The sequence below is a fragment of the Corvus cornix genome, chromosome 2 (assembly GCF_000738735.6).
Source record: "Corvus cornix cornix isolate S_Up_H32 chromosome 2, ASM73873v5, whole genome shotgun sequence".
NCBI lineage: Eukaryota > Metazoa > Chordata > Aves > Passeriformes > Corvidae > Corvus > Corvus cornix.
In genome coordinates this window covers 44,130,256-44,149,519 of record NC_046333.1, presented here as the reverse complement: position 1 = coordinate 44,149,519, position 19,264 = coordinate 44,130,256, and the positions used below count along the sequence as shown (strand labels likewise).

General features: G+C 37.6%; 1 protein-coding gene across 4 annotated transcripts in view; it reads right to left on the bottom strand.

Moving 5' to 3' along the window:
- ANKRD28 (ankyrin repeat domain 28) overlaps nucleotides 1–19,264 on the bottom strand; it is a 118,992-nt gene that overhangs the window by 66,553 nt on the left and 33,175 nt on the right. For 2 of the 4 annotated variants that reach the window (XM_039549060.1, XM_039549059.1), the window contains one exon: nucleotides 7,113–7,196. In XM_039549060.1, the coding sequence (XP_039404994.1) occupies nucleotides 7,113–7,196 (84 nt within the window). Of the gene's footprint in view, nucleotides 1–7,112; nucleotides 7,197–8,312; nucleotides 9,861–19,264 lie in introns of those variants that run through there. The other 2 variants (XR_002045312.3, XM_010398983.4) reach the window with 2 other exon arrangements.

Sequence of the window (19,264 nt, the reverse complement as noted above, 5' to 3'; positions counted from 1 at the left end):
CAGATACCTGTCATTTTATCCCCCAAATCTGCTACACTCTAAAATGAAGATAAAAATATATTACAAATAATGTTCAACCAAGCAGAAACCTTTCTAGTAGAGAAAGAAAGGACTTCAAGGTTGAACAGAATTTTAAATAGATAAATAATACGGGAAATTAGCAAGCTGTTTTAAAACAATTTTTCCTCTAGATTTGATAGCTAAAATGTGAAGATGTATTAGGAATCACGCCAGCTATAACAAGCACATTACAAAGATGGCAAACTTTGTATTCTAACCATCTCTGAGGAAAAACAAGTGTTCTCAATACAGCAAAAACCATGCAAATATTTCTATGCACTTTATTAATACCTCCAAACTCACAATTTTTCACTAAATACTTCTTTGCTATGATTAGAGACTCAAGATAGTACAGCATTTTTGGAAAGGAGGCCTTAAATTCAAGTTTTATTTTAATAGGTCTAAACTGTGCACTCCTCCAAAATACTACTGCAGCTACACCTTCACAATGTCAGTCGAGATGGTTCAAGTTACAGTAACTACAGCATCTCTTTATTAAAAGCTTGCCTGCATTTGGAAATTAGCAAAAGACCAAATAAAAAACCAGTGACTTACTTTTAGAGAAGAAAAATTCATGACAGATTGAAACTCTTTAGCAATGGCAACAACTAAGAAACAAAAAGTGCATAACCTGACCTATTAAAATAGGATCTAAAAAAATAAATAAATTGTGCTCTTCAGAATATTTTACAATTTTCTGGGCAACTTTTTAATTCCTCTCTCACATTCAAATGAGCAAACCAGACGTTATGTCTATCCTGCCAAGGAATACAATGAGATGCTGCTCCACAGTAACAAATACTTTAGAGCAAGTTTTGGTTGCCAACTCCAGTTGCCAACGAAAAAGCCCTTCATGTAAATCCTCTGATTTGTCTGCAAGAACCTGACAAAACAGTTACCAACACTGGGTGTGAGGCATGTCTGGGACAAATAGACTGGTTAGCAAACCCATAATCTCACCTCCTCAGAAGAACAGCTTGAAGAGTTAAAAACTCTTCACAACTCCTGCTTAGACTTTGCTACATTACACTAGTTTTTAACCACTATTTACTCTCACCAGCTTAGGCAAAAACCAGAGGGTAGCTTTGGTGTGATTGCCAGAAGCTTTATCTAGTACCAAGAGGTGTTACAGATGAACTGGCCTGGAAAATTATTTCCCTGCAAACATACTCTCAGTGGACCAAATCACAAACCACGATGAATAACCCCTTTTCCTGATCAGTAGTCACAGCATTCCTGAAGCGGAAAGGAGCACTATTTGGACATGCCTGTCTTCCCACTGCTTTTATCTTGCCCATGCAAATCTCTGCAAAACTGTCAAAGTCCTCTCCCCTGTTCTCAAAACTATTTCCACTCCCTGTTAAAAACAGCCTCTCTGAGTCTTGCCCTCATCAAAAGCACAAGAACATGGCACTACACATCAACCACCACTGTTTAAAAGCATCCCACTTGCTTTGAGAACTTCTTCCAGTTGTCCCAACCAGCAAATTCTTACACTAACAGTGACTCCAAGTTACAAAGGCACTGATAACAAAAGGCATAGCTCAAACACTTTACAAATATCAACGCAGAAAAGCTTCTAGAAGTACAGGTAAGTCAAGCTGCGGTAAATTTACATTTGTAGTATGCATGTGTATTTTTTATAGAAAACAAACAAGAAAACCTACATTAGTAATCAGAAAAATAATTGGCTACAGAAAGATAGTGAACACGAAGGTAAGAAAATACCTAACGACTATTTTTACCTCATTAAAATTATGGCTTCTTGTTCATTTGTTTTCAAGGAAGTCCGTATTTACTTATGTAATGTTCTTTACACAGAGAAATATTTCAATGTAACTGCTGAATTAGAGAGCAATTACAATTTCCCACAGAACAACATAAATAAAAATTCTTTTAATGTATGAACTAGTCACAGGATTCATTTGTATGATCAGAACATCAAACTTTACTAAATCTTGTAGAATGTTCCATACTGCAGCCAAGTAATTCAGGTTTTCCTGTTCCACACTGCACAAATATGCAGAAAAACACCTGTTACTCCAGCAATTCAAACAACAAGGTAAAGTATAATGATGAAAGCCAGGTGACCATACATACATTACCTGTTTTTTCTATTTAACCTCTTTTAGTACTTTGTTGACCAATACCATCATCTCAAAGGATCTTTCTTGGTTTTTGAGCTGCACTTAAATTTTCATTATTCATTCTTAAATTACTAATATCTTTGAGACCCTCAATAATCTAATTCTCCTGGTACCCAGACCCGATGCTGTATAAGGAGTCCTAGGCTTGTCACTAGACTAACAAGCCAATTTTCTTCCTCTTTCAGTATATAGTGACCTGCAGAGTAAGATAAACTGATGTTCTGTCTTACCCTAGAGCAACATCCAGCAGCATTCCCCTGCTACGCAAAAAACCACAAAGAAGTTACACAAACCCACATTTGGCAGGACTGGGAATGGAGTCCACATCGCTACTGGAACTCTACTGCTCAAAATACCAGTCAGACACAACCTTAGCTATCCTGTTTGTATCAGCACTTTGGTGCTACAGGATCATACCCCTTGTCAGTTCCACCAACAAAACTTGGAATTTACGGGCAACACTTCATTGCTATCTAATACAGGTGTGGGTTAGGGAGGGCAGACGAAAGATTATTTGGTTCTATGGTTTTGTTTTGTTTTTCCCTTCTTCCCAAAATAGCAGCGCAGGTGAATTTTTACATTGTGGTTACTTACCATACAAAAAAGACATTAAATTAAGAGCCGTGCTGGATGGCCAATAATTCAAAATAGAAATCATACAGAGAACCCTGATTGCTACAGGGTACCAATGGCTGTAATGGTACAGTATGAGGAATTTCACTTCCCATTATTACATTTCATGTTGGGAAAAAAAACACCAACTCACACATAAAGCAGCTTTAGAACATTTCATAGTTTAAATCTATTTTAATCTCACAAAGCACAATATACAGTAAGATCCAGGTATTTCATGTTTAAGTCCCTTGTCACATATGTCAATATTACTACTTTAAATAGGAACAGTGAGCATTTTTGAGCATTGTGAGAGATCAGTGTAGTCTTGGGAATCCTCCAAAAAAAGAGTCTGTTTGGCTTTAGTATGAGAAGAGCAAGGGGCACACTGACACCAGTTCCAGAGAGGATCAGATGTTTGTCCCCTCGGCTAAGATCAAGTGCAATGGAGTTATAAAAAATATTGGGTTACCTGAAGTATCAATTTTCATGGCAAGAAAGACTACCCCAATAGGTCTAGGAGGATGAAAAATTGTTCTGAATTTGAACAATCACTTCAGTAGTCAGATTTGCAACCTTTAAATCACTTTTGACAGTGAGCTGTATTCCCTTGAGAGAATTCCATTCTTAACTAATAGCTGAGATGATATATTCCATTTTCATGATCTTTTAAACTGAACATACATCATACGAGTTCTGATTACAAACAGAAATGGCAGAATTTACAACAGTAACAGGTCTCAAAATCTTAAAAAAAAAAAAGCCCAAACCAATACTCACTTATAAAATGCAATGCTGAAATCATTCAGTTAGCTAAAACTAATTGCTGAAAAATATGCAGAATTCAAACCAGCCCCACTAATCTAATCAGCAAGAGCAGGAAATGTTGAGGACCTCCATCAACTAATAGATATTAAATGTGTCCATTACCATGCAAGATTTTCCTTTCTGTCAAGTCTCAAAAGCTCAGGATGGTACCAAGAAATAGTAATAATTTTTTAAACAAACACATAGAGGATAGCGAAAACCATGCTTGTAACAGAAACTCCATATACTGTTTGACATATGTGATGCGTGTGATTTAAGCCTGATTCATGAAACAAGCAGCTACAGTTACTCAAGCTTTCTTGGGAAATGGGAGGGAAATGGAACCCTGCAGAACCCTTTTCCCCTTTGTTTTGTTTTTTTCCATTAACTGGAGCCTCAGAAAAGTTCACCTTCCAAACAATTTATTTGAACAAAGTTCCTAAAAATCAGTTTTGTCTATAAAGAGCTGCACATTTCCAGCTTGCAGAGAGGGTAAGCCTTTTTGAACCCCAGTTTAAGCAGCTAGGGATACACTCAATTTGCTCTTTCTTCACAAAAGATTACAACAGCAAACAGAATACAACACATACTTTCTAAATCTAAACTGAGCCTGTGACTCGAGGCTGGTATGGCATGAACAGAGAACAATCTTCTTTCTGAAAAAAGCCCATTTACTATTTGTACATTATCTTACAGTCACACACAGCAACTCATGTTCTGAAAGACTACCTATTTCAGAATGTCTCTAAGTATTACACTATGGCAGAAGACATCATCTGTTTTAGGAATAATGCCCTAATACAGGCCAAACTCAAAGCAATATTTAGGTATTACCATAACATCAGTTTCCACAGCCTAGCTTTGGAAAGCCAAATACAGATTCAACTCACTTAGCTTTTTATAAAGAGTATTAAGCCAATTGTGATTAATGTCAGAGATAACATATCGTAAAAGTAAGGAGGTAAATGAAGCTGGATGAAACAGAAAGAAAAAATACCCCCATTTCATCATAAAAACTTTCCTAGATGAATGCCAATGTCACAAAGAAGATGTACAACAGCTCTATCTTCAGTTCACTTTTGGGCAAAATTGATTCATAGAACACTGCTGGGTCTCCAGTTACAGAGTCCAGCCCATGCACAGGGGAAGGGAGGATGGAAGGAATCTCAACTATTCGAATACAAACTGCAAAATAATTAGTTGCTCTTCAAAGGGGGAAATGACTCTGCCGAGGCATTGGAGGGAATGACTCTGGAATTCAAGTAACTGTACTGAAACACTTGGATAGCGAAGTGGAAAAAAATCCAGTGTATATACTGGTCTAATACAAACCACAATGGTCAAAACAGTTTATCCCAATCCTTCTCTTTTTTTAGGAATATAAATAACTACTTCATTTTCTTCACTTTTCCCCTCCTTCTGTCCACACCAACTTGTAACATGTAACTCAGGGAACAAGTCTATATCTAGACTTATGTAGAGATATGTTACCTCCAGCCAAGGACATCTTCAACAAAAAAAACCAAGGAAAAGAACAAAATGCTCACAGACACACAGTAAAATATACTAGGCAGTCTACTTCATTTCTACCAGACAATGGGAGAATTTACATGCTCATTTAGCCCCAACAAACAGCATTTAAAGGATAAATGTAAATCTAATATTTGATACTGTAGTAGGACTAGGATTGCCGTGATAAGAAACAGTGGTCATGAGTGATAAGCATCTCCCAACAGTGAAGAAGGTGGTTGTGAAAAAATGGCTTATTTGTCCTGCATGGACTCTATCCACACCTTGGGTGTTACTAGGCTAAGATGCACACATGTTCTATTAAAGAGAGATGTATCCACAGAAAGGAATTAAAAAAAAACAAACAAAAAAACCAACAAAAAAACCCCACCAAAACATAAAATGTAAAAACCTCCACATTTTGACTATTCTACCTACAAGATAAGTACCTGGCAATCTGAAGTAATTCTCTTCAAAGACAGCAAGTAATTACAAGCTTTCCTATTTAAGCACATCAGTTGACTTCCTGTCTTCCTATTTATTTGCAAGTGTTTGACAAAACTTGAGAAAGAACAAAACCCAATTCCAAACCACTCCCACATACATACCGAAATATAGCAGAGGCTTTGGTAATAGATGATAAAAAAAGGCAGAGAGTAAACCTAACTTTGTTTACAAGGTCCTATAGCTATGAATGCTAAACCTGACTTTAACACATGAATGAACACAAAGTAACAATACAAACTAATCATCTTTTAAAAATAAAAATGGCCATGTGACCAGAGCATATAGATGCAGACACTGGAAGGATACAAAACTAATGCTCTCATAACTAAACAGAATATTAAGTCTTTTGGTAAAATTAATCATACAATCTTTCTTAAGGACACACAAAACTCCTGAAAGAGGAAAAAAAGTCCAACCTTATCAAACAAAGCTTCAGATTTGACAGAAAGTTTGTTTATATAGGGTCCTTCTCAAGCCCTTCAAGACAATAGGACAGCTTCCTTATACTGGGACTTTTCAGCTGACATTTCTCAGCTGTAAATTCTGAAGCATGCTTTTAAATGTCAAAAGAGACATACCAAACTAAATATTTGCCTTTGGCCTACATCTCCCCAGAAGAAAGTGTAAACACTTACCATGGTCTTAAATGGGCCCCTAGGTAGCAACTAGATCTTAGCCTTTGCCTTTTAGCATCACTCTTGTTCTGATGATTTGGAGGAGAAACAGCTATATATGTATATTCCTGTAGCATAAGCCCTAAATGGTTTGTGTCAGTCTGCTGTAATAATCAAAGCAATTTCTAATCCATGTAAAGCGTTTATGCTGTATTACCTTTCATAGTGTCAAACACGCATATTAGAATTTTAACAGAAATACAGTAATTGCATGCTGTTCAAATCTTGAATTTCACACAGTGGAACAAACTTAGTATCATTTCAGTATAATTTTTATGTCTGCAGTGCCTGAGTGTGAAGCACCACAAAAATATAAACCCAATTCCTCATTCTTACTAATATAATCATTAGGCTTCCCTTTTTAAAATCCACTGTTAAATGTACCTACTGAAACCCCAGACTATGTTCTTATAACTGTCTAATGTATACTATATGCTATATTCAATTTAAAAAGAATTCAAGTCTACATAGCATCACACTCAACCAGTCTAGCTTTCTGTAAATTAGTCTGATGTAACTGTATAAAGAAACTTTGCAGTTACCCAAGCACTGCAGAACTAACAGTTACAAGGAATATAAAATTAGGTCTTTACTATTCACACAAATCTGCAAAGCTATACACGTGATTCCCAGTATTAAGTGTATGTATAGGCTTTACTTGGCCTAGTATATAAAATGTACAGCTCAAGAATTAGCAAAGTTTTAAAGAGATTAGTACAGCAGAAAGATATAACAAATAAAATTAAAATACATTAAAAATTAAAATGCATTCAAAGCCAATGATATTTGATTTTACCTGAAAATTAACATCTTCTTTCTTAAATATTAGTGCTCGAACTTCATCAGGATCTCCATTAAATATAGCTTGAACCAATGGTGGCTGAAATGAAAGAAAAACACATCTTAAAATAAAACCCCATATTAGGTTTTAGTGATACACATACAGTTTTTTCGATACATAACAGAAACACAAGGTAATGACAAAAAAACCCCATTCCAGGCAGTAAAACAAAGAAACGAGCACCAGTATTTGCAGGTTTTAAAAATTGCAGGTTTTAAAAACCTCAAACACACAGACATCCTCTAAATCAATGAAATATATATATATGAAAGAAAAAAAAAAAAGGAGCTGAGAAGACAAGCTTAAGACAAGCTTATAACAGCTGAAAAGAGAACGCCTTATAATAAAATTAGGGCTGTCATTACATGCTGCAAATTCTATACCGTATAAGCAAACAATCCCTTTTTACATTAGCAAGTGACTCAAGTTACTGGAAGTCTTTCACCTGTTTAGACAGAGTGGGAAAGCAAAGTGCATCAGATAAGTATGGTAACAAATTCACACTCACACACATCTATTACTAAATATAGCAGGATTTCTTAGTAAGTAAGAAAAGCTGCTGAGGTATGGTAGCAAGATTAAGTCAGTCACTTGACAAAATAAAATAATTTAAAGCAATAAAAGCACAGTCCCCAGTGTTGATCATTTCCTGAAAGTGCTAGTTTGAATCCAACAGTTATACCAAGATTGTGACTTATGTTAATTTTTATTTTAGCTTAGAATTGCTCGTTTGATATAACTATATACTCTATCAGTTCTCAAAATAAACACAGCATATTATTATAATACAATGATCACATCAGCTTCTAAAGTGGCACTGCATAAATGTACCATTGAAGAGTGAGAAGTGGAGCAGGGAAAACCCATTTACTTCAAACACATTTCCCTAAGCCTTCTAAAACCCCACTCCTATTACACAAGAACCAAGACTTGTTCTTGCTGCACCATAAATAAGGTTACATGAAAAAGAATGGACCCTTGCAAGCAAAAATTCTACCACTAAGTTTCAGCTTTTTCCATCTTTATTACACACAGATTTTATCATCTTGTCTTGTTTTAACATTGTACATGTTCACCCTAATCTTAGGAATATAGCTAATGGCATTTCAGACAGCATTATAAGCAGGAAATATGCCAACAAATAACATGCCTTACCAGCACATTTCCAGAGGGCGATGGATGTACAGATACATTTTCCTGAGGCAAACTGGAAATAAACGTGGGAGAATCATCTTCCTCCTCCTCCAAAACAACAATACAGACTCGACTCATCCGATTCGTTTGTGGAAGCAAAAGCAAACAAAAAAACGCCAGCAACGGTATTTTTGGAAGCAGACTGCAGGTATCGCAACAGGGACCATAGAGGAAATACTTTCACCTGTTTCACATGCCCTCACAAACTTGTGAGTGCTACTGCTGGTGTGTTAGCATCTAGAAAGGGACATTCCAATCCCCCCTCACATTTCATTTTTCACACTTAAACACCAAAAGATGTTCAAGACACTCCTGAAAAAAAGTTGTTCTTTATAAAGTAAAAACTCCCTAAGCATCGAAACCGAAATAATAAAACTGTGGAACAGTTGATAGAAATACGCCAAGATCCAATTCCATTCGAACAGCACTCACTGTCGCACACAGCTGTCCTTTCACGAGCAAGTTTGTCTTTGTTAATGTCACAACTTCCACAGCGTCCTCCTACCCCCACAGTGAAATCATTGTTGCAGAAGACACGACTCCGTCCTGCAGAGGACGGAACAAGGAACAATTGCCCCGAGAGAGACGGCCGCAGCTATTCCCACTCTTGCAAGGTCAGTTTAAATCAACCCTCACAGGCTTTCTGGTGACTGAAAATAAACGCGCCTCCCGATCATCCTGCCATTCTACAGCTTCCTTTCTCAATGTCAAAAGCAGTCCAGAGAGAAAAACACATCTTGGTTCCAGCAGTTATTCAGGACCTGTTCAGAGGAAAATAATTCTTTCCCATGCAAGAAAATAGCTGCAACGTGCAGCACGGCTGCAGCACATTTACATGCGATGAGTCAGACCACAGGGACAATGAACTCCTTGAATAATATTGCCGGCTGAATCCAGCCTCCCCAAACGACAGCAACGCAGACGGTGTTACTCTGTCAGGGACACGAGCAATGCGGAGCGTTCATTTTTCCTTCACCAGGCAGTAGCTGTGGCTTCTCCATCAGGGAATGCACGTAAGGCAGAAATACTGTTGAGGAGGAATGCTTCAGAAAAACAAGCTAGCTACTGCACACAAAAGCTCAAATTACTGCCTTAGACGACTTCTGCAAAAGCAGTTCATCACTCGAAGTGTTTCTTTTGATCACCATGTGAATGCAGTTCCCATGATAGTCTTCATTCAGATTGAGGGGGAGGAAAAAAAAGGAAAAAAAAATCAGACTCTGTACATCTTCTCTGAGCCAACTTCTTTATCCGAACATCTGTCACTGCGCCAACCTGATTCTCCTCTTCAGTTAGAGCTTCTGCTTATCAGGTTTTTTTCTTGACAAATTAAATTATACAATCAGCAGATAGCCTTGTAAAGCTCAAAAACCAGCTTGGCTGTCCGAGTCGGCAGGAGCGGCGCACAAACCACTGCCACGGCAGCGCTCCCCCTGAGCAGCAGCCTGGCGAGCAGCGACTGCAGCCTGGCAGGGTGAAATGCCTAGTAATGCTCACATGTCACACTTACCAGAGCACCCAGCCACCGCTCCCGGGGTAACTTCCTCTGGCACCAAAAAAAACCCGCCTTTTTCTTTTTTTGGGGGCAGTCTTTGCAGTCTGCGCTAGTTCAGTGACTAACGCAGCTGAAAACGTAAAAATTCTATAACTGAAGAAAGAACGCCTGTTTAATATTTTCCACTAAAAGCCGCAAAGAAATGTGGTGTACTGGTTCTGCTGACTAACCACACTTTCGGCAGTAAACAATTCCAGCACTCTAACTGCTTTCATATGGCACTGGTCAGAGTAGCAAAACACTTAACTCATTGAAGACAACAAATGACCCACAAAAATCCTCTGAAAATTAAATGAAAAGTAAAATCTTAAAGCAATAGGCTGACTATTAAAAAACCAGCTATTAAACCAAACCCATTGGCTTTTTGCAATTGGTACAAACAAACATAACCTCAGCTCGAAAAAAATTACATCAAGTATAATTTAAATATAGTATTATTAAAATATACCATAATAATAAAGTATAATATGAAGCCCTAAAACTTGCTGAATAAATACTTCAGCTTGAATCTGCCTAAATGGTGCTGGCTCGTGGGTGTATTATGTAAATGGCTTCTGTCAAAAGTTGCTGGATAAGCTTCAGTGTTACAGGAACAGAGGGAGGGGTTTTTGCTCCTGCTGTGCAGCATGAAGGCAATTCGGATGCCCTTCAGTGGCTGTTAAGAGCAGAATTGGTCAATGGTGAGCAAGTTTATAGTTCTTCAATAAAGTATTTGCACTCAGGTTTCACATAGGAACCCGGGCAGAGAGAAAGACAGGTTTAAATGGTGTGTAAATGGTTTGCATATAAATAGACATATTGAATTCCCACCTTTGGGGGCCACAGGCAGGAAAAGCTCACACGAATTCTTTAGCAAAAATGTCTACAGTAGCTTCATTGCAACATAGTAAATTGCTTAAACACCTCCCTTTCCCCCTGACACTTCATGCAGGCAAAAGTTTTCTAAGTGCAAAAGAGTACCTTGGCCAAGGGCTCCCTGACCTCAGGAGTCCTGGCCTGGCAGAATATAGCACCAGATGCTGATTTATCAGGAATTTTCAGATTAAAGTTTCTCAAGGCTAACAGATACCTTCATAAATATATTCTGTTCATTACACAGAGTCGAGTTGTTTTGAAATGTCATACTTTTGGTCTTAATTACAAAAAAGCAATGATTTTTACACCACAGAGCTTTCTTCTAGCATTTCAGCCATTTATTAAAAAGCAATAACACAGATTCACACAAGTACATATGACAACTCGTGTTCTTCTTGGCCACAGCAGAACTAGTTCTAATAAACCATGGACATCCTCAAAGCTCAGCTACTGCAACACCCTACTGTCTGCTATGGAACACAACCACAACATAGAAAATAGCTTGCTTTCTATTTGTGAAAAATGCCCTAAGGAACAGACACTGTAGCTTATTTGCATAACTAAACACATATTTTTTAAAAAATTAAAAATCAGATTTTATGTGTAAAAGCAAAATACTGACAAAATGCATACTCGAGTTTCATATTGATACACACACACTTGCTAGATAATGGTTTTCCAGCTAAGCCCATATGTTCAGTGTAAATGAACACTTCTCAAGAGTCAGTACATTTATACAGTAAGCAAATGCCAAGGGTTCCATATGCTTTCTTTGGAATTACCAACTGGACACATTGCTAGATAGAGATAATGCCTAGCTTACTTCAAATTATCTGAACGTGGTCCATTTTTTACCTTTGCAATTAATGCTCCAAAGTCAGCTAGAAATTCAAGTTACCTTAAAAAAGTACATGTCTTCACACTCAGTTAACTGTGAAAATTCAGAACATTTGAATTTACTCTGATAATTATTCTAGTGATCTTAGATATAATTAGAATACAATTAATATAAACTATTTCCAAAAGCAAGTTAACATATTACATCTCGCTTAACATTGCACATTTTTGAATTGTGACATTACTACAGAGAGTAAGCCAGTATGTCACAGTTTGCATAAGAAAGAGAACCAACACAACTGAGTCAATATTATATTGATTTTGATAGCAATCTAAACCATTTAAGTAAGCAAAAACACCCTATTCACGATAGGGCTGTGTGTGCACAATTGCTTCCATAATCAAAGGAAAACCCAGTTCTAGATATTCAAATTTTGCTCACAATGAACTAGCATTTCCCCCTCCCATCCCCTTCAACCAAAAGCTGTGCTTTCACCTCAGTGCAAACACCATCTCCAATCACCTCTTCTTTCAACTTCAAAAAACCATCCAAAGTATCTTCTGGTGTGCAAAATGCAGTTTCTAATGCTACCTAACAGGTGTTCTAAAATTCAAAAGCTGTTCAGAATGCTACTGTGAGAAACCAAACTAAGGTTTCAATTTTTCAGCAGCTTATATAGACTAACAACTTTCTGTGTAGGAGAAGAGTTAATAGTAACAGAGAATGAAAGCAGAGTAAATTCACGATGATTAATTTAAGCTTCTGTTCCTCAAACTAATTTAGGAATCATAATAGAACTTCGTGAAGGTATAAAGAACATTGCATCTCAAACAGTTTGTATTAATAAAACTCAAAATAACTGAAAACAGCAGGTCATCACCATCCATTTTCTCCAAATGTCATCTATTTCCAATAAAAAAGCTTATGAAATGAGCAGTAGGAAGAAGACTCAAAAATGGCCTAACTTAAAGGAAGAATGCCATGTCTACAGGGGCTTGAGTGGTGATCTGATAGCCTCCACAAGATCTCTTAGCAAAGTAAGATCTCCACACTTAACTCTCAAATTCTAAGGAGTGCAATGATGATATGTATTTTTGCAAAAATAAAAGCTTTTGTGTTCACATGATAGCTGTAAGCAAAAAAAAAAAAAGTGTTGTAATTTTCAAACTACACTTGTCTTTAAGTAAATCAAGTTTCATGAGTCCTTCTTGGGTGCATATAAAGAGAATATATTACAAGAATGCAACTGCAGGTTATAACACAGATGTCAGCCATCTACACCAGACAGAAAAAACATGAACTCTGAATCAGCTAAAAATAGCAACCTTTTCTATAGATCTGCCCTCCTCTCTAGGAACAAATGAGCAGAAGACTGTAGCAGCACTGCTGATGACACCAAAAACCTCACTGAAGGACATTCAGTATCAAAGCTGACCAAATAAAGATTTCTCCCTTGCCAGTTGGCATTTACCAAGTCTTTTCTGGGCTGAGGTTAATCCACTGGTTTCATGTAGTATTTTGTATGATTAAAAGGATCTAGGAAAGGAAGAAAATTCTTCTGTCAGGTTCCAGTAAAAAAGAAAAAATTTAGAACCAAGTAAGTCATGTATCAACTCTGCCAGGCAAATACCTAATCTCTGTATTTCTTCAGAAGACAAAGATTGCTTATAATAGGTACAGCTCTAAGTAAAGAGGCATGCCCCAGTATAAGCTGGTTTTATTGCATATAGACAGATGAGTGTTCAACATCACCACGAATATAAGTTACAATACTTCTAGAATACTTCTCATGAGTCACTCATCTGAACTCCTCTGCTATTTCCTCCCTGCTCCTGCGGGAATGAGGTGGAGTCACGAAAGACAACAGTCTAAAGCAAGGAATTACTACCTTTCTTCCCAGTTTTTATTCCAGAGCATCTGCATTTGCAGAATAGTTTTAACCCCCGGACTCCACATTTCTGCTTCTAAGGACAAGCAAAATAGCTCTGCTTGCACCTCAGGATACCATCAGCAACTCCCACTTTTTCTCATGCAATTACATAGCTTCTGTTAATCTAGAGAAGTATTTCATGCAGTCACATATTATCTTTGAAGACTTTGGAATTAATAAAATCCAGTATCTGAATAGCCATTTCAGCAAAAACTGAGACACAAATACAAAGAAGAAAAATAATCCAGCATTCATTCTAACTTTTCTCAATTGGAAGAGAGTAAGAAAAATTAATAATAAAAAATGTCTGTGATTCAGACATAAACTTCAGTTGTATACTTAAACAAACTGTAACATTTAAAAAATATTTTAGAAATATCATCAGATGAAAGAGCAATAAAACACCTTAAAAATGTTAAAAGTCTACTAAGCAATTTTTTATTTGACTTCTATTTTGTATGTTTGAACAATACACCTGCAGACAAACTCTTGGCTGAAGGACCATCTAGTACAAGATAAATAAATACCTTAAAAAATTATCTCTGATGTCCAAAATACAGAGTCTAGCAATCAAACTGTGCACAGGCCAAAAACCAGAAAAGCAAATGCAAATCCTATTTCTCTTAAAAGAAAGTAAAAATATTAGGGTCCTGCATCATCCAACACTGTTTCCTAGCTAGGGTATCCCCCAGCGCACTTCCCTTTCAGCCCAGATTTAAATTCACTGGCAGGAGGAGGTATCTTGTGCATTTTCAATGTCCAACCCTGTAATCAAAATCAACAATTCATTCTTACATTAACAAACAGTACATAAAAGAAGTCCTCCAGTCTGTCTGATTTCACAGTCTCAAGGTACTTTGTAGAAAAGTGTGTGCTCAGATTTATCAGCTGCACCCAACAGCAGCCACCTCTCTGTCTTTCGAGAAACAGAAGGCAGCTATTACACCCAACAGCTTTTCTAAGTAACAACCATACAAGTCTGATGGTGTATTGTCAGTCCTGTAAAATTGACTAGAAGTCAAAACAACTCCTGTTTCAGGGAAGAGAGACCACAAAAAGATGCACCTGTCCACATATATTGTTATGAATAGCTAAGGTAAGTTTGCATCCATGAAGACAAAGAAAGATGTTGACAAACTACTTTAGGTACGGTGGTGTGGATTTGGGACAGAAGACAGGTTGTTTCTTAAGCAATTTTTCTTTTTGGGAGAAGGTAACTGAGAGAAGATGACTTCTGTTGGAAAATGGAGTTGATATTATCTTAAAATATCAGTTTAGTCAAAGAGAAAAGAAGGCAAAACACTTCAGCATTTGTTAAACCCACACAACACAAAATTATTAGCTGTACACTTAAGGCTTCTGCAAGCATGACAGCTTTTAAAAATGTTTTCATAACACAAAAAGCAAGGCCCACAGGTTTGTTAAAAGTATTTCCACCTGTCGGCAGAGGAAAGGCAGAAAAGACACTGATAGGAGCAATTCTTCTGGCCTCCTTAGCTCCTTCCAGCTCAGATCATGTCCACAGCCAATTTTGGTTTTTGGCACTGAAAATGGCAGCAGTTGTAATAATAACCACAGTGTTCTTCCAGGAATAATTACTGAGGGCAGCAATTTCAGCTGTGCACACCAGCCCTAAAAGCAGAGTTGACGAAAACAAAACAAAAATCAAAGGCTCAGTCTCAGCAGTCCCTGTTTGCTCTTTCACATGTCAACCATCCTCTCCCAGCACACCCAGCCAGTTGCTGGGAGGTGAGGCTGGACAGCAACATCAACAAGAGCAGGGGAAAAATAGCAACCCAGACACACTGGAAGACCAACCCACTGTCACAGCTGGCACTGACAGCCTGATGCTTCAGGAAACAATGCTACACATTTTCCCAAGGAGAAGAAACAGGTAGCTTGGCTGGAGCAAAAGAATGACTGCAGAATTCCTAATCATAGTTTTATATCATCTATCACCTTGCTTTGAAAGTGTTTATACCAATAGTGTACTCACTCCTATAAATTAACTAAAATATGATCCTACTAACTTATATCAGGGCAACTGGTAAAACAACTAAGAGAATTCCCTTTGGGCCTGTGGGCACACGCATACACTGAGAAGAATTAGTACATCTCCTTTGATCTACTTTTCTACTGATCTATAGTCACGCTCAAGATGAACAGAGGAACTGCTGATTTTACATATTTCCTCTTTGAAAATTTCTTCCTGCAATAGTGTTCCCGCAGAGAAAAAAAGAATCAAACTTATTATTCATTACAAAAAAACTAGCCTACATCACAGAAGGTCAACATAACATTGCCTTATTTTTCACCATACAATAGGTTTGCTCTTCCCTCTTCAGTAGGAATTAAGGAGTTTGTGAATAGTGTATGGTCTGGGATTCAAGGACAGACTCTATAACACACAGGAGCACCACAAGCCTCTCAGAGACTGCATTCTTGAATACCAAAAACTCCTTGGGATTTTCTAATGTATGACATTCTCTGATGCACTGAAACCAATCCTCTATGTTCATATCCCAAGGAAAAGAAGCAATTCTCACCTGGCAGCTGCTTACTCAAAAAAAGACCTGAGTGTGATCTTTCATTGCTACATGGGAAAAGAACAAGTCCCAACTTCCCTGGATTTGTATGCTTTTCTGGTTTGTTTTTGAACAAACTGCTGTTTCTCCAACAGATGATTAGGAATGCATTACATTTGGTCTGTAGGGCCAGTCAGCTTCCCCACAGAAGCTCATTTAGCTGGACGGGCTATAAACCAGTAATCTTCATCCTTACTTTGCTTTTTCTAACCTTGGTTCTTTAGCTGGAAGGCTGGAAACCCCCATAAAGAAAAGGCAGCACAAGGAAAAATGCAGATTCAGCACTGGACAGTGCTGGTGTTGTGACTGAAAATAAGAAGGTTCCTACAGGAGCCAAGAAATCTGGCAAAAAGTTTATCATTTCCTCATTAAAACTCTGCTGGACTGCCATGCTGCTGAGCTTCTGAAAAAGAAAATGGCAGTCAGGTAGATTTCTAGAAATGAGAGTTGCTCTGCTGCCTACAGTGAGTGACCACTCTGATTCAATCCCAATCTCCACTACACTGATGACATATTAAAGCCGTCACTGCAGCATGTTTGATGAGCTTGGGATGTCAGACAAATCAGTTAGTCCTTTCCAGGTCACATCAAGGTTGTCCTCCTAATACTGTTCTTTAACACAGATGTGCCCATTCTTTTCCTTTTCCCCTTCTCTTTCCCCTGTAAAATTCATTAGCTAACTAAATTTTTTCAGCACCATTTCAGTTAACACTGGAGTATGCATTCATTTTTGATGCTCCAAGTTATTATGTAGAAAGAACAAGGAAACATGAAATTGGCTAAGAGCATATGAAACTACAGAGGAGATACGGGTTCTTTAAAAACACCTCCATTTTAGCAGATAAGAATAGCAGGCAGCTATATAAAAATCTAACACAAATTCTAGTGTTCTACAAGACATTCTACACACTTGAAAAGTGATTCTCATGACTGAATTTTTATCCTATAGCACTTAACACATTTTGGGCAGGAAAGTCAAGTCAGTTATGCCAGTCAGAAGAGGAGTTTCAAAGTTTTATGTCACCAACCACATCAATCCTCGTGGGTAAGTTGCCATCGTTACAAAATGTTTGCTTTTATACATTTGTCAGAAGTTCCTATGGAATTCCCAAATGACCAAAACCAGCAGTAGTTGGGAGTGCTCCACCAGCATTTAGGAACTTGAGTCAGAAAGGCATACCACTTCCGCTCAGACCATTATCTGGGAAACACTGAAAAAAATGATTCATACAATTTTGAGCCATGGAAGGGAGGAAACAAACATCATATTCAACTATTTAAATCCTTCACTGATGACTCACATCAATTTAGAACATTTCCAGAACCAGTTGCTTTTCTCAAGTAACAAACAGCAGTTGCCTATTCAAAAAAATAAACAAGACTGACAGACCCGCTTTCAACAGAACCATTCAGCTATCAGAATTAGTAAAAAGGAAAGAGTTGGGATTTTTTTTTTTTCACTGCCCACCCCCCAAGCACAAAACCCAAGAAGCTCAGTGGATCTATCTCTGCTAGCCAAGGTCAGAAAGCTCACTGACTTTCAAATGATAATTATGCTTATTTAAGTTTGATTTTAGCTCTATTTGCAAAAATCAGCTTGGAAATGCTGGTACAGCAAACAGTCTGTTATCTGTCTCATTTCAGCAATATTAGCAGGCTTTTATCTTCGTCCATGTTTTGCTTGGACTCACAGTTGTGTTATTTCAGCAGCAAATACTAACAAAATGCTAATCCAATCACAGAAGAAAGAAGAATATAACCAATTAAGAGTGAGAAGTAATGAACACCCTGTGAAAAACTAAGAACCAGAGCAGAGCAATGCATCCAAAGAAGTGTTATACAGCACTCACTGGTTTCCAGTGGTTAAATGACCACAAGGTGAAATAACACAGCTTGGACTGAGGAACAAAGATAAAACCCTAAGTAGGAGCAACTATACAGTACAGGCTGCTTTACCTGTATTAGAAGGGCATCAGGAAGAGAACACTTCCAAATCTATCCATCTTGGGGAAGGAAAGTTTACTCAGCTTCAAATGTATGTCTGCTATTCAGTCAGCCTGATAAGTAAAAGAACTAAAATGCATTATCTAGAGGAAACTATTCAGAATGACAGTGTGATAGCAGCATTAATTTTCTAAGAGGACTATACAATCTCTGCTATTCAAAACAAAGCTCTGATTTTGTCAAGAAGAAAAAGACTACAAAATCTACTCCTTCAAAACACCTATTCTATATTTTTGTCATTACTAAAACTCTCCTAGTAGAAAGTTGAGGGAGTCAGAGGCTGAAATATTTCATAGCTCCAAAAGAAAACATTAAAACTGTGGCCTTTAAAAGTTTCTGTTCAGATTTTCCTACTCATTAGTCATGTGATGGTACAATATGCCTACAACCCAGTCTCCCCCTCCCTGTTCCACCCAGGGATGAGTGTTATTTCAGGGAAAGAGGAGGCGAAAAGAGGGGCACACTTTAGTGTTGAGGGCTTTTTTCCCAGGATGGAGTTTGGGAGGGAAAGGTCTTGAATACATTAATTTTCTTTAGAAGATTTGAAAGTTTTCTTTTAAAGAATTTTGAAATCAGTTCTCCCTTGCAGGAGAGTTATGAGAGTTGAAACAAACTTTTAAATAAATATTTATGCATATAACATTCCTACTAGTGTAATACTTTAAATTCAGTTTTGGGTAGATATGAATTGACTGTGACCATAGAAGCCACAGTTCAGCTGGCTTGCTCACATGTGAAATTTTGGTTTCCATACATACCAGGAACTCAAAATACTATATGTAAGTGAGCAAAATGAATCCCAGTTGCTATGGTTACCACATTTTTTGTCTCTCTTCCGCACGTAAACAATCAGCGTCACTGTACACAAATTATTTTGATTATCTTTAAAACAGTGCGTGTCAATAGCCGCCTCAAGCACCAGGATTTGCTGCTTGGGAAAAGCTAAACTTCCTAGAAGTTTTCAGGAACCCCTTACACCTCCCTCATGTCCAAGAAAAAGCTCCTTTCTGGCAACTGGAAACACTCTAGAAAACACAGCTGGATAAAACCCACATATTCACACACACACATACAGGCACTACTACACGACGAGAGAGCTCATCTAAAACTTCTGCAGCTGCCAAAATAGATGTGACTTTTCCTAAA